This window comes from Numenius arquata, chromosome 8 (assembly GCF_964106895.1).
Source record: "Numenius arquata chromosome 8, bNumArq3.hap1.1, whole genome shotgun sequence".
NCBI classification, from domain to species: Eukaryota; Metazoa; Chordata; class Aves; order Charadriiformes; family Scolopacidae; genus Numenius; species Numenius arquata.
In genome coordinates, this window is record NC_133583.1 from 50945227 (window position 1) to 50968612 (window position 23386).

Below are 23386 nucleotides of genomic sequence, written 5' to 3' on the forward strand. Positions count from 1 at the left end.
TAAGTACCTATTTAGACGGCAGAGTTAAAGCTGAATGCATCAAGCAGGGAACACTTTGTGCCAAAATAAAAAAAAAAAAAAATAAAAAAAGGCCATATAGATACATAAAAAGCGGGGTTAGGGTATTTGTTCTGCTGACAGCAGCTGTGATGGATTGTTTAAGAAAAATAGACTCCCTGTGTTTTTCCAGGGCTATCAGAAAGCAGGAGTCCAGCACTTTAATACTCTCAAATGACTGGCCTTGAGAGGCAGCAGAATGTCAGCGGCACCGGCTGGGCTCTCCCAGCGCTGACATCTGCCCCAGCCACCGGTGAGAAGCAGCGCTTAGGGCCGGGGGCGGTGCGTGCCGGCAATTTCCATCCATCTCCTCGGGCCGGCAGCTGCACCCTGACACCCGTCCCCTCCCCTCGTGCTGCCCCGGGCCCGTAGCCTGTGGGTCGGGACCCGGCGGTGTGTTGGCACGTCTGCCCTTGCCGAGCTGCCCGTGGCTTCTCCGACCGAGCAGGGAGGAGCAGGTCCGGAGAGCGATGGACTGGGATTGCAGCAGCTGGCACACGTGATGCACATTTGATTCATGCCAGCCCAGCCCGTGTATTTATATACATGAACTATATGTTGTTGCTAATTGCAACGAGACTGCTGAAACATTTGCAGATGCTGCAGCCCAGCTCAGCAGAATCGCACAGTCCGTGGAGGGTGTCGGGAGCTACCAGGGTGTGAACCTGGCGGCGTGAGCAAGGCTTATGTGGCCTCTGCTTGCTGTGCTGCCACATTCCCAGGGAGAGCCCAAATCCATGGATGCAGGCGGGTACAGCCATACATCCAGGCATGTCGCTTCCCCTTGGCAAGGCACAGCTGGGCTCCAAGGGGTAGGAAGGAAGCACCGAGCAGGGCCACGGCAGGAGGGGCAGGAGGAAGGAGGGTGCACAGGGCTCGGACAAGATTGATGGCCTCGTTGCCATTAAGAAAAAAATTAGCCGGTGGCGGCTATCATATTAAAGGGTGAAGAAGCCGTGAATTATTTTCTTAAAGATCTTATCACTTACAATGATAATTTTACCTTCCAAAAGGCCACTTTTAATGAGGCAAGCCAGGCAAAAAGTCATGATTTAATGCCAGATTTTTTTTTCCAAACACATTTTACTGCTTTTTTGTCCATGTTTAAAAAGCGCCGGTGACCTTTTTTTATTTAGCTTGCCCCAGGTGTAATGCTCAGGCTGATCCTCTCAGGGTTTATAACCTCCGCAGAGAGTGCCTTTACCCAATGGAGAGATGATTTAAAGGGGAGGGAGAAATATGAGGCTGCACGGCTGCTCACACAAGGCCCTTGCTCCGTCTCTGATGCTGGGAGCCATGGTTTGCCAGTGGAGGGGGAACTGGGAAGGGAGGAAGATGCTCTCGCCCCAATAACCCAGCCCTGAAGGGGAGCTGGGCTGAACTGGCAACCAGGCAGAGATGAGCTGGCTGGTGGCCTTTCCCATGGGGAGAGAGGACATCTCAGCATCAAAGCTGGTCTCCACCATGCCAAAGCAGCTGGTCCCCAAGGTAGGGAGTATCTCTGCATGGCCGTACAGCGCGCCTGTCTGCACACAGAGCACCCAGCACCACATTTTTGGGGTGGGAAGCCAGAATTTAGGTCTGCCCCTCAGCATGGGCATGCACGAAGGCTGGGAGGACACACGTAAAGCTGCCTTTTCTCTCCACAGTCATCTTCCCAGATGCTGGCTGAGAGAGGGATGGGGTTCGTATCACTGCCCCTTCCCCACTTGCTGGTACCTGGGTGGGAGCGAGCGGTGTGGGTGCAGGGGGCAACAAATCCTCAGCTTGGCGTGCTGTGGCCAGGCATCCTCGCTGCTTAGCCATTGGAAAACAGACGCAACATGACAATTGGGGATAAAAGAGGCCAAAATCAGGATGGCAGAGAGGCTGGCTTAATGCAGAAATGAAAGGCACCCTGATGGCAAGTGCCTTTCCTAATCCCTTCACCCCTGAGCCTGCATCCCTGCCTGCCCCCATGGCTGCCTGAAAGGCAAAGTGTGGCACAGCGCACGGAAATGAGAAAAACAAATGAAGTCAAGTTTCCTAAGAGTGAAGGGGAAGTGTGACTTGGCATCTCTAACGCTGTGTTTAACATGCCGGCGAGGTATTTAGAATTGAAGTGCTTGCACACAATTTAAAAATAGACAGTTTATTAATCTAAACTGCAAGTGTATGTAGAAGAGGCCTCGAGATTGACATCTTTGGGATTAGTTTAGCCCTGCATTTTTCCAGAGGTCATCGCCATGGTGCTCAGGAGGTTTGTGGAATAAATGGGGCCGGCGTTCTTCCCGGGACCACACGCTAAAAACTAATACATAACGTTTAATTTACTGTCTCCATAGCTAGCCCAACCATTTTTCACATAATAATATTGGATTAGAGCTACCAGAAGCTGAGGGGGGAGCTGGAGGCGGGGAGGGTTTGTCTGTCTGTCGCCGAGGAATGGGGAGATGGGTATTTTTTCCCCCTGCTCTAGAATACATTGGAAGACAAAACGGATTTAACCCTGCCAGCTCCAGGGTGCTTGGCTTATTAGAAGAGGGAAACGGCATTAGCACTGCTGCAAGCAGGGCTGTTGTTCTGAGTCACACCTGAAGGCTTTGAGCCCCCATTCCTCCGTTTTGTAGGACCTGTGTAATCCTGCTTCTTTGGAAACGGCCTTCTGTTTAGAGAATAAAGAAACTAAACAACAGCAGGAGGTTGGTCTGCACTCTGCTTTGCATGGTTATCAGAGGGCTTCTCCAGAAGTAAATGAGCTGATCGCTGATCACCAGTTGGGTTTGGCCAACATGTGAGGCAGGAGATCCCTCCTGCTCCGCCTGTCTCTCTCCTGGGAAGTGAAGACTGGTCTCTTGGGGCAGCCCTGGCTGCATGCCCCCAGCCCTTTGGGCTCCCACTGGCCCTCCCAGCGCTTGGCATTGCTGTTGGGCTGAGCCGAGGAGCGTGCCAACCCCAAGATGTGGCCAGCACAGCCCTCGGCATTGGCAATAAGGACCGTGGCTGGGGAGATAACTGAGCACCCCAGCAGGTAATTCCCCCGTGACCCCTTTCAGGACATCACGTCTCTGAACGGCCGGTAGAGCCATTCTTCATGGCAGAGATCTGCAGCACAGACAGGGATGTGGTTCTTGCCCTCATGGCAAGGTTGGCAGCTCGTGCCCATGGTGTTGAACACAGCATCCCGAATCCTCCTTCCCTGCCTCCATCCCGAGCCTGCGCTCCCACTGTGCCCTCCATGCTTTTCTCTCTGGGAGAGCTGTCCGAGCCCCAGGGGATCGCATCCCGCTGACTGAGCCGATTTGTATGCTGAGTCATTTTTCCACTTGCTCATATCTTTCCAAAAAATGCACATTTTTTTTCACATTTCATTTCAGCCCAGAGGCAAATGTTTCTGGAATACTTGCCTTTCTCCAAGGTATTATGCTTTTTAATAATGTTGTCACCGCACTTGACCTGTCCAATTCAGATGATATCTACACTTCTCTTCGCAAACATACACATCTCTGAGCAGTCATTTATTGTCAAATCTTGCCAGCTGATTCTCAGAAACAAACATCTGGAGAGCTGCATTTCCAGTGTACTTTTTTCACAATGTATTGGGCTATATTTAGCATAGTTTAGCTAATTTATATTTTAAATTAGAATTCTCAATTGCATTTTTCCCCCAAATTCTTCCAATAATAAAGTTCACTTGCAACTCAGTGTACATTTTTTTAGATGCTGTCAAACTCCCGCAGTAATTTTCCCGCTAGAGTTCACTGTGTGTAGAATTTAGACTTACCTACTATTGACTTGAAGTTTATCAGTGATTTCTTAGGTCTCAAATATCACTGATCTTTTTAACCTTCTAAAAGGCCCTTTTTTTTTCTGTGCTACTTATTAAAATAAATAGCATCATTACGGAAGGAAGAGGTAGTTGCGCTGCAAAGGTGCCGAGAGCTTTAGTGCAGCTTACAAAGCTATTGAGAGATTTAGTGGCACTTAGAGGGGAAGAAAAGCGCATGTTAGAGCCTTCGCCTTCCCATGTCACTTGTGTGAATTTCTGGTGTGGTCCTCACGCATCATTTCCAGCAGGGATCAATTCTGCCTCCAGCCACCAGACCTGGGGACAAAACGAGCATCCCTTTGCTGCCAGATGGATCTGCACTATCCTAAACCCCGCTGCCTGGTCTGCTCGTGGAGCTGGGTCCCACGGGAAGAGCAGAGACACGTCCCCACACCCCGTCAGTCTATCCCAGCACAGCCCCACAGCCCAGCAAACGCTCTCCGTGGCTTTGAGGACAGCTTAGTGAGGGGCAGAAAGCTCAGTGACGCTCACAGCATGAATTTCTCCTTTCTCTTGCAGTCAATTTTGTTGTCGGCCTCAATCAAGCGGGAAGGAGATTCTCCAACAGCATCACCCCACTCCTCAGATGACATCCATCACTCAGACAGATACCAGGTAAGAAGGTGGATGCCGTCGCTGCTCTCGGCCTTAGTCAAGGAGCCAGCTTGCCCCATTGCCCGCAGCTCTCTGTGTGCGGAGGCACTGGCTCTCAGCTGTGCACCACTGCCCCAGCCCACCTGCCCACAGCGTGGAGACATGAGCACTTGGTCCTTCACACGGCTACGAAGGTGTTCTTTTGTCTGCAGAGTCCTCCCAGCTCTGACTTTAAACCACAGCAGTGCAGAACTGCTTTACATCTTTGTAGAGGTTTCCGTTGCATTATGTTCATCATCTTGGTCATTGCCATGGCTATGTTTGTCATTACGTACCCCATGCCACCTGAAAACTTTCAGAGAAGTGATTTTTCTGTGAAACAGGGAATGATGTGAGCCTGCAGCAGGCCAAAATTCTCCGTTTCACTGGTGTGCCGCTGCCAGAAAACTGACTCATGACTCCCACCCAAAACAGAAATGGTTTTGGACCGTCCACAGCCATGCCTGCGTGTTTCATAGAACACCTTCTGCCCAGAGGAGCAGCAGGTCTTGGCTTGTGATGCAACGAGTAAAAGTTGAGGGAGATGGAGTAAGAAAAGAAGAGAAAGGCAGCAGCACAAGTACAGCTTTGCTTGTTGTAAGTCCATCTGTATTTTTGAGCGGTCTGGCACACAATTGTCTCCGACGCAACGCACATCCAAAGTGTTTGGTAGCCAGCCTGCACTCAGCCACTGGCTTCACGTAAGCTCTGAAAGGCAGCAGATAAATTAATGGTGGTCCTCAGCAGAGACCCAAGAGTACCTCTGCCTGCTGTGTGGACAGGCTGGGTGGGCCGTGGCTGTACCCATCACCCTGCGTCCTGCAGTGCTCTGCAGCGATAGCCTGTGCCCAGGGACTGGCAGACGGTCAGGTCCTCCTGCATCGGCCACTTGGCGTGTGCCAGGTCTGTGTTTGGATCTGCAGAGGGCGAGGCTGATGACCAGCGCTAGGGTCTAACCGAGCAGCCCCAGTTAAAGCACGTGTTCCTGAAGACAGGTCCTGTTAGTAGCAGATTTGTACATTTGTTGCCCATTATTCTCTCCTCTGTCCTATTTATTGGTTATATTATCAAGTATGGGCCAGATCCGCCATTGTTTGCTACATATTCCCATGTATCCTTCGGTTATAACTTGGTGTCACATCACAAGTCACTTTCCCCTCGTATGAATGATGAAACCTGGTGCAAAGTAAGAGAAGCAAAACCCTACAGAAGATACAGAAATGCCCAATTCAGGTAATTCCGCTCTCTTTCCTGCCTGTTTATTAAGGCTAATAAATAAATCATGTTCTTTTCAAGAGGGCATGGAAGAGACTTTTGCCATGGAGAGACTTTTGTTGGAGAACACCCCTCCCTTTCCGCTCCTGCAGACTTGAGTTTCTGTGAAATCGGTGGTCCCTTGCAGTCCTCCCTTCCTATAAATTTTTACTATGTCATACTTGAGGACAAATATTCTCAGCAGAAGCCCCCGCTATGTGCTGAGTCTAGCTAGTCTCTAATGTGTTTTAAGTTTGCGAGTGTATTTTATGGAGGGTTGCAGCCCTTAATGCAAATGTGTAATGGGGAGTTGTAAGTCTGCTCTGCAGGGAGAAAAGACCTCTGGGGCCTGATTTTCATTTACGCTTGTGCTGGCTGCGTTGTGCTGCTCTGGCAGCGTAAAGGGACCGCAGAGTGGGTGCCAGGGTTGTGTAAAGCCTCAGCGTATCCTTCATAAAACCACAACGTGAGTGAGAATTCAGTCTTCCTGGCCTACCGAGGGGAGTGCTCAGGAAGCAGAGCAGAAGACTCTCATGGTGGGTGACTTTAAGGGCTGCAAAATTTAGCTTTCCATATGCGGAGGTGTGCTGGAATTATGAATGTCCCTTGTGTTGTCTGTGATCTAATCGTGAATATACAGTGTATTAGTAACATGCTAGAACGTGAGTTATTGGCATATAGGTTTTCAGAATTCCTGTGGCTTGGTTTTCTTGGTCTTTATGCTTATTTACCATGGGGATAATTAGGGAAAAAGGAGATTTCTGAATAGGAGCGCTACAGGAATAGAGGCTTGCACAGCTTGGCGTTGCTCCCCGTGCTGAGGGAGCTGCAGCGGAGGCAGTGGGGCGGCTCTGGGACGTGGGGAGGGGGAATCATAGAATCATAGAATGGTCCAGGCCGGAAGGGACCTCCAAAGGTCATTTAGTCCGACCTCCCCGCAGTCAGCAGGGACACCCCCAACTAGACCAGGTTGCCCAGGGCCTCATCGAGCCTCACCTTGAATATCTCCAGGGAAGGGGCCTCAACCGCCTCCCTGGGCAACCTGTTGCCTTCCCATTGCCTTCCCTCTGCCAAGCCTGGTTGCTGGAGCTCGGTACGTGGACTCTGATCGGACTGAGGTGGTGGCAGCTGGTGTAGCACAGGACCTTGTGGTATGGGTGAGTGGTGGGTGCTCCTCCGAGGTACAGCATGTCCGCTCAGCTGGGGCTTTTCCTGCACTCCGAGTAAAAATAAAGCCATTTTAGTAGGATTTAGATACAATCCTTCCTCGAATTTCCCCAGCGGGAAAAATCATCAGCAAATTATAACGCATTCATCATAGGGCAAAGACAACATTTCAGGCTCAGAGACAGACCACCTTGCCCGGGTCAGCTGAGCCCACAGAGTATTGGTGGCTGAATAACAGGGGGGGTGAGTATAACTGAAAGCCTAAAACCCTTGTCCAGGAAAGGCTCCCCTCCCCTCCGCCTCACTGCCCACCGTCTTCTCACACAGCAAAACGCATCGAGGGTGGCTGGGTTGTTTTTTTTTTTTGCTGGGTTTTTTTCCCTCTGAAGGAGGAGACGCAGATTGTCAGTTGCCAGAGCGAAGACCCCGAAATGTAGGTTTGATCCCAAGAAACAAAGTCTGGGGAGTCAGCGGATTTGTGGGTGCAGGAGCCTGTGCTGCCCAATTTCTATCTCCCCCCCCCCTCAGCTCCATCCTGCCCTCAGGCTGGTCCGGTCCACCGGGACCATCCCCCATCACAGCCGGGGGGGCAGGAAATCCAGGAGCCAGGTGTCGGCATTCCCATGGGACAGGCAGGATGGGCGGGAAGGCCAGGGCTCCTCTCCCCAGGCCTGGGACTCCATGGCGGGGCTGGGGCTGGGGCTGGGTGGGGACCCTGGAGGGGCCTCCGGAGCCCCCTTGGCCACACACCCCTGGGTCTCATGACCCCTTGTGCCCTGATTGGCCAGGTGCCCTTGGGCCTCAAAGGCCCCCCAGTCCCTAATTGGGCAACAAAAGTTGGGGAGCGGTCACTCCTGGTTCCTGATTGGCCAGCAGCTTTGGGTTACCGTTGGGCTCAGGGCCTCTGATTGGCTAGTGCTCTTGGGCCTAAAGGGCACCCAATCCCTATTGGGCAAGGAAACCTGGCTTCCAATTGCTCCTGAGTCCTGATTGGCCACCTGACCCCGGGAGCCAGTTGCCCCTGGGTCCTGATTGGCCATGTGCCCTTGGGATTCAGTTGCTCCTGATTCCTGATTGGGCAGCCGTTCATGGGTCCCAGTTACCCCTGCTCTCTGATTGGCCAGGTATCCCGGGGTTCCAACGACCCGTGGGCCCTGATTGGTCGGGGCTCGCTGGGCCTTGCTGCCGCCTGTCGGTTGCCATGGGAACTTCCTCCTCTCGCGCCTCTCCCCACCGGTTTCCTGGTGAACTTTCACCCGCTCGGCGGGCGGGTCACATGACCGGGGCCAACATGGCGGCGGCCGCTGGGGGCTGATCGGCGGCGCCTGCCGGGCCGCGCCGTATCCGCCCGCATCCCGGGCCGCGGGAGGGGGGTCCGCCCCGGGGCCCGCCGCCCCGCTGCCCCACCGGCTGCCCGCGGCTATGCAGAGCGGCAGGAGGGGGCCCGGCGGCGGGGGCCGGGAAGAGGTGGGTGCGCGGGGCAGGGAGGGGGGGGGACCGGGCCTTGTTTACCGGGCTGGGGGGGGGCGAGTTGTTTACATCCGCCGACTGCGGACCCTGACACTTCTCCGCTCTTGTCTCCCCTCTGCAGACCTTCCTGCGGGTGCGAGCGAACCGGCAGACCCGTCTGAACGGTGAGTGCGGTCCCGCGCGGTGCCCCGGGCCGCCCCCCGCCCCGCCGGGCCTCTCCGCCCCCGCCCGGAAAACTTTCCAGAGTTGTGTGAATTCTCTCACACACACACCCCCTCCACCACCACCACCGCAGGGCCGGGAGCTGCGACCCGCCTCAACGTGCGGCTGGTGGGGCGCAGGGTGTTTTGGGGTGAAACCCTCCACGTTCGTCCCTGGCCGCCTGCGGGATGCGGTTCTCGCCGCTGGCATCACCCCAGCCGGGTTATCCGCAGGCTCTGAACCCTGTGTTTTAAATGATGGGGCCGGGCTGCTGTGCTTTCCCGGCTCACATGGCAGAATCTTGCAGTAAACTTTCTAAACCAGCAGTCTGAGCGTCCGTGCATCTGACGTCATGTTTTGGTGTTGTTTTTTTTCTCTCAAACTCTAGATGCTGGTGTGTTGCTTCTTATTTTTGTATTTCTGGATGTTCCTAACAAAAACTTCACAACTATTTCTAGTGGAAAGTGTCTTAGTATTTGACAACCAAGTCACTTTATTTCAAAGAGAGAAAGTCCCATTTCTGTTTATAAATCAGGAAAAAAGCTGAAAGTATACTTTTTTTTTTTTAACTTGAGCTGAAGAAGTTGAAACTCTTTTCTGAAAGTTAAGAGAAGTCAAAACTTACCATTTAAATAGTAACTATATTCCGTTATGTGATTTTGTATTGCTCCTAGCTGGTCTAATATGTAGCATTTAGTCAAAATCTGGTTGTTGGGGCTATCAGGAGGCTCGTTAATTTTGAGCTTCCTGCTGTGATAGTTTGAGATAACACCAGTGACATTGTGCTGACGCGGTTTATTTAGAAGAAGACAGAGATACTTTAGCAAAACAGCAAAAGGCTTTAGAGCGTACTGATACCAAAAGAGTGTGCTTGAATTTGAAGTGCTACATGCTTAGCGTAGTCTTAAGCAGATAGAAGTGTTATTAAGTTATTGACCCTGTAACTTTATACATAACAGAATTCAGAGCTCACTTGGAGATTTTTAAATATCAACCCTGAGGGCTAAGAACCCGTGAACTTTTGAAAGTCTGTTAAGTCATACAACAAAGAGATGAGTCGCCTTGCATCAGTTACAGGTAGCTGCAGGCAGGTGCGCTCACATCTGCGCTGTGAGATGAGCGCAGTGAGCCGCCAGCGGTGGCGGGTGGACCCTTTTCCTGACACAGACTTCAGATGGCTGAAATGCACGGAGGTATTGCTCTGCAGTGACTTGTTTTGTGTGACAGAGGTCTCTGGAGTCAGTGATGTCAAACTTTCTTTATCGTTTTTGGATAGCTGGGGCGAAAGTTCCCACCTTCTGCCTTTTTTCAGGCCAACAATGTGACGTTACCTTATTTTAAATTTAAATAAAAAATAAAAAAGTCTGAGCCAGGCTTGTGAGTTTCTTGGTGTTGAGGAGTCCTTCAGAATGAATGAAAGCTGTTGATGACGGTGTGCTCTGCTGAACTGGCTCCGTAGCGCTTTATGCTTTTGACTTTAGCCCAAAGTTGGCCTGTGGCACACTCTGTGTAGTCCGAGATCTAGGAATTCCTCTTGGGCCCTGTTCTTGGATGTTTTTGTGAACCTGGGCTCATCATCTAACGGAGGCTGCTAGTTTTGTACAGCATTTGCATTTTTTTTGCTGAACTTTTTACTCTTTCTGTATACACCTTTTGGGGTACAGTGAGCAGAACAGCCATGTTCCAGGTGAGGGCATTTGATTAATTTCTATGATACCCTTATAATACTGGTATTTCCTGTCCGTTCTGTTGTATGCCACTAGATCCAGACCTTAGGGAGCTGGATGCAGAAATATTAGCTGAAGTGCTTTGGGTCACAAAGAAGGTCAAACTAGATCAGAACTGGTTCCTCCTGACCTTAGGTTTTTGTGACTCTGATTACTTCTGTCCCCAGAATACAGCTGTAGGGATGCCTGGTTCAGTCCTGTGCTGTTAGATTAGTATCCTGCCAGGCAGTCGGGTAGGTTATACTGCTCCTTTCTACGCATGTGACTTCATATCTGTGACCACTGAACTCAGCCTGTTTTCTTGCTTACTCCTCCACATTTGTTTGCACTAAAATAACTCTGTGGTATTCGTAAGCTTTGCCACGTTATTGTTAAACAGTTATTTAAGCAGTGTTGCTCTAGATGGAGAGCACTTGTGTGCTTTGGGGGGAAAAAAAAAAGTGCTTATTTGTCTATATCTTGTGTTTTAATGAGCTTCTAATCAATCACGCAACTTTATAGCTTGCTCTGTGAGAATGGTTTCCTTATCACCATTAGTTCACGTTGACAGAAGTTATGTAGGACTTGTCCAAAGATACCTGGCTTTTAGTTTCATATTCTTATTGACACACTGAAGAAACTTAGGATATGGAAGATGCAGTCTATCAGTCAAAGAAAAATCTATTTCCTTTGTTTTTATTACATTTTAAGTTTACTTTTCAGTATTGTTGTAACCAGTTTGTCCTGCTATCTCTGCCAAGCTTCTCACCAGCTGAGTTCCAGAATCACCTCTGGAAACTCCTCCCATAAAAAGGGGCCCACAGTGTTTGCTCTTCTCCCACATAGTCCTTGACTCAAATCTCAGCTGCCCAGGCTTTGGGCAGAGTCCTGTCAGATCTCCTCGATGTGTTCCATCCTGTTGTGGTCACCTGGGAAAGCACAACAAGAGCTAAGGTAGAGAAAGCACGAGAGCTAAGGTAGAGAGGGAGAAGTTTTCTGTGATCTGCTGTTGGCCTGGCCACAACATGATTAGGTCCTGATAGTTACATGGTTCACAGGTACCTGACGGTCCAGAATTTTAATTCTGTAAGTCAAACCTTTGACTTAAATTGAACTGTAAGTAAGGTGAATACGCTCGCAAGCTCTGGAGCGGGAGGCTAATGTTCTGTCTGTGAGACTCTCAGTTGAGTGTTTGTGTCTGAACTTCCTCGTCAGCCTCAGTGAGTTAATCCCGTGCCTCTCACCTGTGCTAAACTCACTTTGCAGAGGTTGTGTCCTTGTGAACTCAGGAGTATGAGGTGCTGATTCCTGACAAACCCATGTGATAAAGAAGGGATTTCTTTCATTTGCCTTATTTCCAGTGTTGCCAAACTGGAAACTTTAAGCCACCCTGTAAATTGATGCTTATGGAGTTTAGCAGTGCAGAGCAGGTTAGGTAGTCATTCAAAATTAGAGGCACAAAGCTATGGGTTAGTGCATCAGAACATGGATTCAGCAGGTTAAGTAGGTGCCAACCTCGGAGAATAGTGTCAGATTGAAGGTTGCTGAAAATCAGCTGTGTGAAAGTTTGGCCATGTAAATGTGAAAGCCCCACTGAGACCCTTCTGCGAATTTGGCCCTTAATGTTCTCTCCCTGGCAGATGAGCAGCAAATTGTACATAAGGTCTGAAAAAGATTCCTTCTTGACCATCTGTTTTCTTGCTTTAGTTTGTTCTTGAGATGGCTTTTTGTGCTCTGCCATTGCTGCCTTTGTTCCCTTGGATCAGATGCTCTTGGCTAAGTTGATCAGCCACAGAAGCTTTTTGTGATAGGTCTGACAAAGTACAACCACTCCTCAGGTCTCCTCTCATAGATTTGCAGAGAGCAGGTGAGGGGTATTTGCAAAGTTGGCATTCTCGGTGGAGTTGTAAAATAGGTCCTTATAAAGCTCCTTTTGCACCTGCCCGAGAAGCTGATCCCTGTATTGGTGGTGACCGTAAGCCTGCTTCTCTGGGCAGACCTCCATGGAGGTGGTCACCGTGCAGTTTGTTGTTGAACCGCCACCAGCATGTTGTGTGCTTTTGTAGCTGATGGGTGGGGGAGGAATAAAGCTAGAATGATTTTCACTGGAAAGGAGACAAAAATGTTTCCACTTAATTTGATTGGCCTGCCATTGCAGGAGCTGCTAATGATGTCTGCATGGGACTCGGGGGACCACTCAAACTGGTGGAGGGAATCATAAGAGATATGGCTAGTAACTTAATCATCTCCTTTGATGCTGTGGTAGAGGTTTGTATAGTGGCCACTGCTAGATGCTATGTAAGAGCACTTCTGAGGTAATTAGTGCCTTGTCCTGAAGGTGAATTTTTGCTTGGGGAGGGGAGTACCAGTGAAAACCAAAACCCATTAGCTTTTCTCTCAGGAAGTTTTGCTGGGCTAGAGAATAACATGATATTTAGGCATTAATGAGGTTTAGCCTTGATGGGGAGAGGCTGTTGTGAGAAAAACATCCTCAGTCTCTTCTGCCCGTAAGGCAGCAGTGTCTGTGTATCGGGGTGGGCTGGCTCCTTCGGTTAGCGGTTGGACTTGATGATCTTAAAGGTCTCTTCCAACCAAAACGATTGTATGATTCTTCTCTCTGCACCCATGGGAAGGCAGGGGTCAGTGTACCCTCACCAGTAGAGGCTTTGTCAAGTGCAGTTTGGCTCCTCCTCTATTGCAAGCGGCTCCTTACCTTGCGTAGTCCCAAAAGGCCTCGTATTCGGAAAGGGGAGAGCAGCTCCCTTAGCCAGCACAGCTCCTAAGTTAAGTCAGAGACCGTAACTGAGCCCCTAGCCCTTGCAGAAGGTCCCAGTTCTCGCTCACCTCCATGTGCTACTTCCTCTCATTCATCTACCCTGGTGACTTAATGGTGGTGTGCCCGATGGTTTAGTGTAACTAAAGGGAGGGAGAACAAGCACACGCAGCGGGAACGGTGTGTAGGGTAGTATATTTCTGTTAAAAAAGTGAGGCCTCAAAGGTGCTGAAAGCCCTCAGATGGCCTAATAATAATTATTAATGCTAACAAAAATTAGTGAACTCCTCACCTCCTGGCAGAAGGCTGGAATAATAATTGTGGGGACTTTGTTCAGTCAGAGATAAGAATGGGTCAGCCTTGTGGAAAAACCTCCTTCTCTGAGCTCTTCTTTCATCCAGTCCTCCACTGGCTGCATTTTTATCCTCCTGAATTACAATAGGGAATGGCTTTTTTTTTTTTTTTTTCCTTTCTCCTTTTCCCCTCTCTCCCATGTTCCTGTGACAGGAGCGAGGGGGAGAGGGATTAGTGAGCTAATTAGAAATGATCGCATCTATCAGCACTAATTAGCAATCCTGTGGGCTCACTTGCGTGTTCTTTTGAGCTGCTCCCCTTCGGGACAGCGCCACAATCACCCCCTGCCTTTGGGGCCGCTCCGTCCCTTCTGCGCTGATTGGAAGTGATAGCCGGGCTGCGTGTCGTGTCGGGTAGGGACAACACCGCTCGGGATGTGCTTTCCAGGCTGCGGCATTCCCTTTCGGTGCCTGCTGTCACCAGGGGCACCCTGGGCCTCCGGGGGCACGATGCTGCCGCTGCTAATGACCACAGAATGAAAATGGCAGGGGGATTTGTTTTCGACACCTCTTTCTTCCAGTGGCTTTTTCACTTGTGGCACTAGAACTTAAAGGGATGCTTCTCGGCAGAGCTAAATGAGGCAAGATAGAGGCTGTCGGCTGAGTCTTGCGTGGAGCTGGAGCAGAGCGAGGTTCCCAGCTCTGCACTAACACTTCAACAGGTGCTTGTTCTGGCAAAACGGTCCCAGAGAACTTATCGGCGCAAGACCAAAAACAAGTTGTCTTTCTTTTATCACTGTTACAGTGCAGGGACTGGAGGATGGCGGTAAAAAAGTTAAAAATACTAATAAACTTGCCAGGCAGACGGACTTAGCTGAATTGATTTGCCACGGGGAGTTCTACCAGAATAATTAAAATGCTTCTTCTCTACGTTTCTCTGAAAAACGGCATGAGGTGAGAGAAAGATGTGTCTGCGATCAGGATGGAGGAGGCTTTGTGTCTCTGTGTTTCTCTGGTTGGATAGATGTTTGCTGGAGAGCACTCGGGTCCTGTCTGATTCCAGCTTCCTCCCCTGTTTTGTGCAGTGAGGCGAGGAAAGACCATTCTAAACTTAGGCGAAAGAGCCGTACTGGAGGATATAGGTATTCACTAAACCAGAACTTCAGAAGTCTCTTGTGCACTGAAGTACAAACCAGAAGGCGCATGGCTTAACTGACTACTTCTGGTAACAGGGCTGGATGATGTTGAAGGGGGAGGAAGGGTAGTGGTTCAGGGTTCAGGAAGGGGAAAGAACACAGAAAACTTGTTGGGGGACATTGTTTTATTTAGAAGTGGAACATAATTCATCTGGACACAATGAAATTAGCAATAACGCTTCATGATGTTTGCTTCTGCATTGACTGGAAGTCAAGTGGTTTACATTCTGGAGTAGAAACTGACACTATAGATAAAATAAGAGATTTAAGTAGACAAAATAAAAGGAAAACTCTTAAATTAAATTTCCCACTAGGAGTACTGCAGTACCTGAAGTGTGTGAAGAGGCAGGAGGCTGTGGAGCTGTGTGTGGTGTAACCAACACAAGCGAGGGTTTTGGAGCTTCAGCAATAAAGTTTAGATGACTGATGAAAGTGGCGTGCATTTCCTTGACAGTCTCTCTTGTCCAAAGTGCCAAGTCTCAAAAACACTCTTCTTACGGTCTGAAGTTGCTGTCTCTTATTCTACGAATGTCACATTTGCGGGAGCCGTTTCATGATGCCAGAAGGAAAGATTTGTTTTGGAGGGAGTTTTCCTACAAAGCTTTCTAATGCAGTGAGGAAAAGCAATCCTCAGGGAATAATTTGAAGCCTTATTAATCCTACAGCATCACATAGCGTAGGGGATGGTGAATATTCCTAATTCTGGATCATGGGAAAGTATATCCTAACCCAGAGAGTCCTGAGTCCAGGGAAGCCAACAAGAAAGCCCTGAAAGAGTCCTTTCAGGTCTGTGTTGGTGTGTTCAGATGAAACTTTTGTGCATCCGCATCACTGACTGAGTTATAAACTGATGCACTTTAGAAAGCAATGGACAGAAACTTTCTTGTACCCCAGTCCTCCTCTTCCTGGCATTCCAGCAGCTTTCTCTGACTTGCTGACTGCAGGGAGCTGTTGATCACACAGTATTCGGGCATGAAAGCATTCAGAACATGCCACAGTGCTTGCCATGTCAGTAACGATTTCTGGCTAACACAGCTTTTTGGTGGTGTCATCTCTCATTATCACATGGGCTTTCCTTGGGCTTTTCTTTGTCTCTCATTCAGAATTTTGACCTTCCTTATTAATTAAACAGCAACTTTCCTGCCGCCAGTGATTGAGTTATTCAGTAATACCTGCCTAAAGCCATCATAATAAAGGACAGAAGTTCTTTTTAATGCAAATCATTTGGTTCCAGATGTTTTGATCACATTAAACCATGGCTCAAATTAACCAGAGATTGGATTAAGCAACAGGCTACCTTGGCTGTTTTTCCCTAATCATCGTAATTCCTAACATATTTGTTTCCCAGAGCGTGCCCTCAAGAAGGCAGTGTAGCCCCAGTTTTCCTCTACATGAAAATAGTGAAATAAAAATAACAGAGAGGGCCAGAAGCTATCTGACATAGGTGCTGCATTTTTCATGGCAAAGATCTTTCCTCTCCATAAATGTTACCTGCTACTAAGATGCTGCTCTGACTTGTTTGTGGTGTTCTGTGAAGGAGTTATTCAGAGTGTACAGGAGACTCTGTGGTCCTGGAGGTGACTGTTAATATACCTTATCCAAGGCTTTTTGGTGCTACCTCACCCTTCTATAGTCTAAGCAAGTTCCTGCATAGGGAATAGATGTGTTAGTGGATGGGTCTCGGACTTAGAAGGCAAAATCCATAACAGGGCTCAGTGGCTTGATCACTCAACTTTGAAAACCATTTCTGGCTTCCAAGAGAAAGTATTTAACCATTTGAATAACTTACCTGGGGATGTGCAGCAGATATTCCCTCTCCTAGTTATGAAACCGTGTGTGGCTGCCTTTCTGAAATCAGATTGTACTCAGCCGTGGGTTACAATTTTAATTTGGAAAGAGCTAAGTAACAGTCTCTGTACTGTTTACAGAGATCAGAATAGGGAGTTGCAATGGGGTTTTCTGGTGTGAATCTTACCATTTCTGCCAAGGGTTTATTACTTGGAGCTGAGCAAATAGAAGAATGGAGCTAAAAACTTGACACGTCTTCCTTTTTTTTCCCTGGTTTTTCCATGCAGCTCGGATTGGAAAAATGAAACGGAGGAAGCAAGACGAAGGGCAGGTATGTCCCCTCTGCAGCCGACCTCTGTCAGGATCCGAGGAGGAGATGAGTAGGCATGTGGAACAATGCCTTGCAAAGGTAGAGGCGCAGCAGGATCGCCAGCTGCCATTCCCTTCTCCCTACTCCCAGCTTTGTCTGCAGTTGACCTAACACGGGGCAAAAACTAACATTGCTGAGCTTGCAGGCAATGCTAACTGTGTCTCCCTAAGATCTGTAATCACTTCTCTTTGTCTTGGAAGATGGATTCTTCTGGATTTCTCTTATGTTCCATTAGTAACTTTTTTATTTCATGCACCTTTTCACTGTTATTGAAGTCTAAGTTGTAGACTGTAAAGGTAGAGCTATTGAAGTTTATGAAGCCTTTTACAGGACTTCATGCTTGCTGTGCTACACAGGAAGAAGAGTTCTTTCAGATATCTGCCCTTGACAACATTAGAATTATTTTTTGGGGGGGTTCTTTTGTAATAGACTGGCATTTGTAAACGTTGCATGACCATCATACTCCAGGAAGTGCATTTGAGCAGAACCATTCTCTTGCTGTTCATCCTAAAGACAGCAAGGAAGAAGGAGGAACAAGCCTTAGGGGAGGGAGGGAGTTGTGTCATAGGGCTTTCTGTGCTTGTTTCTCTCAGGAAAAGCCCACAATAGAGATGATAACAAATTCATTCTTGTTGCCTCAAGAGGTGCATGGGTAAAGAGAGGTGTCTTTTGGTCAGTGTGCCCAAAAAAATATGCTCTAGGAGAACATTCCCATTGAGGGTCAAAGGAATTTGTGATTTACATGATAGGGCAATTGTGCATGCGATAGAGGAATGCATGTTGAAATGCACACCAGCTTTGTTGTAGGAACCAGAGCTTAAATTTCTTGTGTAAAAATGATGAACTTTGCAACTTGTTTTGATCTTAAGGTTGTCAGGTTCTGCCAGCACCCATTTACTTCTAGGTTTAGATCACTGGGAATGGGGGCGGGAGTAGCTGCTACTGTCTGCTCTATACTTAGCTGCCCTGGGAACAGTCGAGTTTATCTTCTCCATCCCACCCTGAGTTATTAACCCCCAAGAGTTATTTCATGCATCTCAACGCTCTGCCCCTGCTTTACCCTGTGCAGAGAGAAGGTTCGTGCATGACTGAGGATGACTCTGTGGACATCGAGAATGAGAACGGCAACCGCTTTGAAGAGTATGAATGGTGCGGACAGAAGAGGATACGGGCTACTACCCTCCTGGAGGGAGGATTTCGAGGTGCGCCAGTGTTTTGGGGGCCCTTGTAAATCATTCTGCTGTGGAAGTTGATCATTGTCTGTCTTTCAAGGGAGGGATCTAGAGATTTGCCTTTCACAAAGGGCAGGGCCTTCAGCCTTTGCTGGAATGTAAAGTGATTTCAGCTTTCTGCCTCTCTTGAGTGATGAGAGTCAAAATTTGTGCAAATCTTGAACAAAAGCATGGCGTTATTTCTTGCTCAAGAGATGTGGCTGAAGAGGCAATGAGTAGGAATGGGTAGAATGGGGAGATCATTTGGGGAAAATAGCTTTTTATATGTTACACATAGTAAGAAATACGTGGAAATATGTGAAGAGAAGGAAATAGAAATGAAATTGTAAAAATTCCCAGCCTGGAGTGACGAAAGCTGGTGTATCAGCCTCTGGTGATGTATTGAAGGTGACAGCTAAGTCGCTTTAGCACCTGCATAAAATATTAAAGGGCCGGTTGTGCATTTATCACTCCATCCCTTTTAAGGTTGATAAATGAGAATCCAGGAACCTGCTCTGCCCCTCCAGCACTGCAAGCCCTTAGGGCTCCCAGACAAACACATTTTATTTTTCCTCCTTCTTTTGCTCCTTCCCCAGTGACGGGGAAATCAGTTACTGGGGAGAGAGTGAGTTATGGCAAAATTTGACCTCTTGTGAGCTTTATTGGTGAATGTAATTTTAGCTGGAAACCTGGACCCTTTCTTACACTCAGCCCTTTGGCCTCGAAGAGGAGGATTTACTAAACTGTTAGTTGGCATGAACCTCTAGCACTGAGGAGAGTCTCTCGCAAGCAATCCACGTAGCGCATGCCTAATGAGAGGAGGAATGCTGGCTCCCTCCATTCAATAAAGAGGATAGGATGTGATCTCTTCCTTTATCAGCTTGGATTTTAATTTAAAATATCTCAAGGGGAAAGGCTACTACGTAAGGGAGTTGGACTTAAAAGCGAGCCGTGTGCTCACTTGACAGCCTGGCACTCCTGATCTGCTCTTACCTTCCGCTGAAATTAAAATGTAGCTGGGTTGTAGCAGAGCAGATGATCAGGAACACAGAGGTGAAGGAGCAGCTTCTGAGGGGTTTTAAAGGCTACCCAGTAAAGCTCACACTGTTGCTTCCTCTGTCTGTAGCCTTATCTATCTTAACTTTTTTTGTGCCCACAGGGAGAGTTGAGTCTGTACATGATCCTGGGTAGAGGTCTGATGAGAATATGCAGGGCCTTAGAGTACGTTTATGTAGCACAGTTACTACTGTCCGTAGTGGGGAAGCATGGGATGTCTGTGTGCCTCTATAGTCACTGCTAGTCCTGATTAGAAAAAGCTACTCAGTTCATTTCTGCCCTTTTCTGTGCATGCGTAGTTTCTTCCTTCACCTGAGTTTGAGGAGGGCACAGTCTTCCACTTCCTTTGGTGTGGACATTGTGCTGTCTTCACCTGGTTAACATTCCTGGTTGGTTTTGAGTTAACTCACTGAAGTGTGATCTGAACTTCTCACATTGCTTCAGTCATGTGGAGACCCTCTTCTGAATGAGCCTGCAGGTGGACAAAATGTGTGTAATTGATGTGATTAGGGTGTGTAAATGCAAAATACTTGCTCCTTGTTGCATTTTGTTCCTTATTTTAAGGAATTCTCAAATGCGTTAGTTTGCATTGTATAGATCAACTGCTTTCCTCCACCAGAGTTTAGACAGACTATAACAACAGTCGGGGCTGTAATCTCTGCTAGATGGCTACACATGCATGGCCAGGTACTTCTGTGCTTCATATTTAGAAATGGACTTGTTACAGGTAGGTACCTGTAAAATTTGAGAAGCCAAAGCAAAGCTGGAGCAATCTCCCATAGCTGGCTGATTGTATTTTTTTTTAAGCAAATTATACTTTTTCATGCTCCTTTTTGTGGTTTTTGTATTGTCTCTGGCTGGTAGCATGCAGAGGTCTCCATCAGTGGGGCCTACTTTGTGCATTCTCAGGTAACCTTAAGGTGACTGTCTTTTTCCTTTCCCTGCCAGTGTTGGCTCTTGCTTTGTTTTAGGGACAGAATTCTTAATTTACAGCCCTGAAGCATGGCACAACGTTTTGGAGATGCTTTCCAATGCTTAAAACTGCTTTGTCTGGAGTTGGCAAGGCGCTCGTTAACCCCCGTCACCCGAGGCTTTGTGTTTGGCTCTGTTCCCTTTGCTAAGAAGTAGCAGCGATGTGGAAATCAAAGGTCTTTTATAATGCCAGGCTACAGGGATGTCACCAGTGTCTAAAGAGATGACATGGGGAAATACATAACACCGGAGGGGAAAATAGATGTCCATGTGTCTCATTAATTTTGGTTTTAATGGTGTGTTGCTTTGAGGAGATGTCAAAGCTGGGCGAAGGGGGAGCAGGACACTGTGGCCAGCATGTGTTGCGCGAGTTGGTCAGACCATTAGGCAGCATTACAGAAGTGACTCAAACTTAAAACCGGTCCTGGCTTCTTCTTTTTATCATTTTTGGTTAATGGACAAAGTTCATATCACTCTAAAGGTGAGGAAAACTCCTTGCTAATTATATGAAAGATCCTGCTAGGTTCTCAGGTGGGGGAACATTGGGAGATCTTGGGATTATTCTTCTTGAAAACAGAAAGGTCAGGGAAATGAACAGCCCTACTCAGGTTTTCTGGAAGGTGGGAGCAATCACAGGCTGAGACTCTCACTTGTATGGTTCCTAGGATGAAGCTTTCTTGCTTCCGAAGCGCTTGCAGGCAAGACTTGCTCCTTTCACTTTTGAGGCTGTCTTAGAAGGTGGAAATTCTCTTCTGTGTTGGTGTTGCAGCTGAAAATCCCTATTCAGGTCTAGCGCAGCAGAGCCAAAGCACACCTTCCTGCTTGCCATGGCTTGGCATAGTTGAGGTAGCAGGTGGAAAGAACAGGAGATGGCAGCAAGTAGGAATATGACGCAACTGAGAAGTGCTGGGACCAGAATGTTGTCTCTTAAGCTGTTGGGTTTGGTGAACGCATTCAGATCGGGAATTATTCCGTGCTTCTAGCTGTCCTCCTGGCTGCTTATAGCTTCATTTTCTATCACTTAATTTGCTTACCCAAAACTGGAAGAATGCAGGGTGTAAATGAAGATTATTGGCAATTATATAGGATTTGAAATCGCTGTGTTTCAGCAGAGGTCCTGCTTGAAGTAGGGGTCTGTAGCAGGAGAGTTCTTGCTTCTGTTTGGGAAGGGTGCAGAAGGTTACCAACGTGAAATACCAAGAGCTATTTAAATCAAGCTTGTGCTTCAAAGTGAAAAGCTATACAGATGTAATAATCAAATATTTCCCTATCTCTGAACCGTGTCGCAAGACTCAAATTTCCCTTGAAATACCTGAACATTCCATAGCCATCTATCCCCCACGTCTCTGGATCATCCCTCTCTGAAGCTCTTTGTTGCAGGGGATTATTTCATGCCATCTTTGTCTAATGACTTTCTGTGTTTAGGAAGCCAACAAGGCTTCGCAAGTGAAAGCATCAAGTGGCTCTCTCTGATGGTCTTTTTTTTTTTTTTTTTTTTTTTTTTAAGCTCAACATATTTGTAGCAGTTCTTCTGTTCCCTCTCCAGAATGGATGCACGTTACCCTCAGTGTTTACACTGTAAGGTTATCCCTTTAAAGAATTCCTGAGGGAAGTTCAAAAGGGTGGTGGTTTTTTTTCTCCTTTGAAAGATTCAGTGTCTCTTTTTGTGTGTGTGTGTCTCTTGCTTGAAAGAAGGGAAAGGGAGGGGGGGAGTGGAGAAGAAAAAAAAAAAAGTGCTTTATCTGAAAAGAATCGCATCAGCTTCGCACTGATAGAAGCCGCTGTCATCTCTTAAACGGCTTAGCACAGTCAAAAGGCAAGAGGACTTAAAACAGTGTCTTACACAGGGATCGATGGGTGGAACACATAACTCCTAACTGGGAAAAAAAAAAAATAAAAGGAAAAAAAAAAAAAGCAGCACGGGGGAGGGAGGGAGAGATAACTGTAATGATTGCATTGAGGGAAGCTTGAGGGAGGCTTGTTCTTTGTAACACGGCTTCAAAGGTGTCTGGACCGGTGCCTGAGCAAACTGTCCTCTGAAGTCGCTGCCTCTGTAGGTCTAGGGAAGACGGGGAGGGGGGGCTGTTCACATCCTTCTGTTTCTTAGCAGATGGGACAAAGATTAGTAAATGCCAGGTTAGCGGCTCCCTTCTGCCGCTTCGGGTTTGAGAAGAGGATTTTGTCACTCGGTCTCTGGCCGTCCCTTGCGGGAGGGGAAGGAGGCACGCATGGGACGGGGCGGTCGGGGTTGGGGGGGGACGGACGGACGGACGGGATGTCAGTTTATCGATCGCACCTCAGTCAGGAGAGCTGCAGGCGCAGCGCTCTGAGCACGAGCGGCAGCGTGCTTAATGTGATTGAAAGGCAGTTAAAATGGCGGTGACCTTTTCAGGGGGAATTAGATTGCCTGCCAAGAGTGGTTAGAGGGAGTGATAACGCCAGCTTGAGGAAGCTGTCCAGTCTGCTTCAAAGGGAGAGAGACAGAGACGGGGAGAGCAAGCTAGCAGCAAGTACCATTTAAAGCACGAACCACGCGGTCTGATAGAACAGAGATTGCTGTCCTCTTTAGATATGGAAGAATTGAAGAATTGTAGCTAAGTTCTCTCCACCCGCCCCATCCTCCTCTTCTCCCCTCCAGTTCTCCCACCGAAAAGCCTTCCTCCAGGCACAGTAGCAGGATTGTCACCACTGCTCTTCTGGGTTTCTTTGCTTTCAGCAGATCAGTTGCATCAAAAAATAAGACAAAAGAGAAAAAGACTTTGAAAATGCTAAAATGGTAAGCAGGGCGTTTTCAGGGAAGGATGCTTTCTAAGAAAGATCAACATGACAAGGATCTGTCTGATAGATTGTGATACTTTTTGAAGAAGGAGAAACAAACAGGGATTACTTAACTCTGAAGTTTCTCTTTATTTCTCCATGCTGCTCTCCTCCCAGGCGAGCAAGGGGCTTATGTCCGTTCGTTAACGTCTTATTGAGGGAAAAGAACAGCACGACTTAGCGTATGCGTAAGAGGGGCTTGGTAAAGCCTTATAAACTGTAACAAACTACAGTTATCCTTGGGTGCCCATTTGCATTGGATCTCACGTCGTGTACAATTAGGGCAGCTGCCTGGAAAGTGGGACTGTATTAAAATGTCTGAAAGTTTCCAGCTGATGGCTGCAGTCCCGCTGTCAGCTTTCTGTCTCTGTAGAATCAAGATGTGCTTCAGTTTGAGCAGCAAATGTCGTAGACCAGCCTTCCTCCAGGAGGGGTTCGTTGTCCAAGAAAGAGCATCGGGGCAATATGCTCTTCCAAATCGTTCTCCTTCTAAATACATGCAACATCAGAAGCACGCTCTCAAGTGTGAGGTCCTGACCTCAAAATCGAAGTAGATGCTTTTCAGTTCTCCTGCCTCAGCCAGTAGCAGGTGTTTGTGGACACAGGAACTTTGC

General features: G+C 48.0%; 1 protein-coding gene across 4 annotated transcripts in view; it reads left to right on the forward strand.

Annotated features, from left to right (window-relative positions):
* RNF220 (ring finger protein 220) overlaps positions 1-23386 on the forward strand; it is a 225596-nt gene that overhangs the window by 160100 nt on the left and 42110 nt on the right. For 2 of the 4 annotated variants that reach the window (XM_074151463.1, XM_074151464.1), the window contains 4 exons: positions 4385-4480; positions 8511-8553; positions 16634-16755; positions 17786-17918. In XM_074151463.1, coding sequence (XP_074007564.1) covers positions 4385-4480; positions 8511-8553; positions 16634-16755; positions 17786-17918 — 394 coding nt within the window. Of the gene's footprint in view, positions 1-4384; positions 4481-8335; positions 8387-8510; positions 8554-16633; positions 16756-17785; positions 17919-23386 lie in introns of those variants that run through there. The other 2 variants (XM_074151465.1, XM_074151466.1) reach the window with 2 other exon arrangements.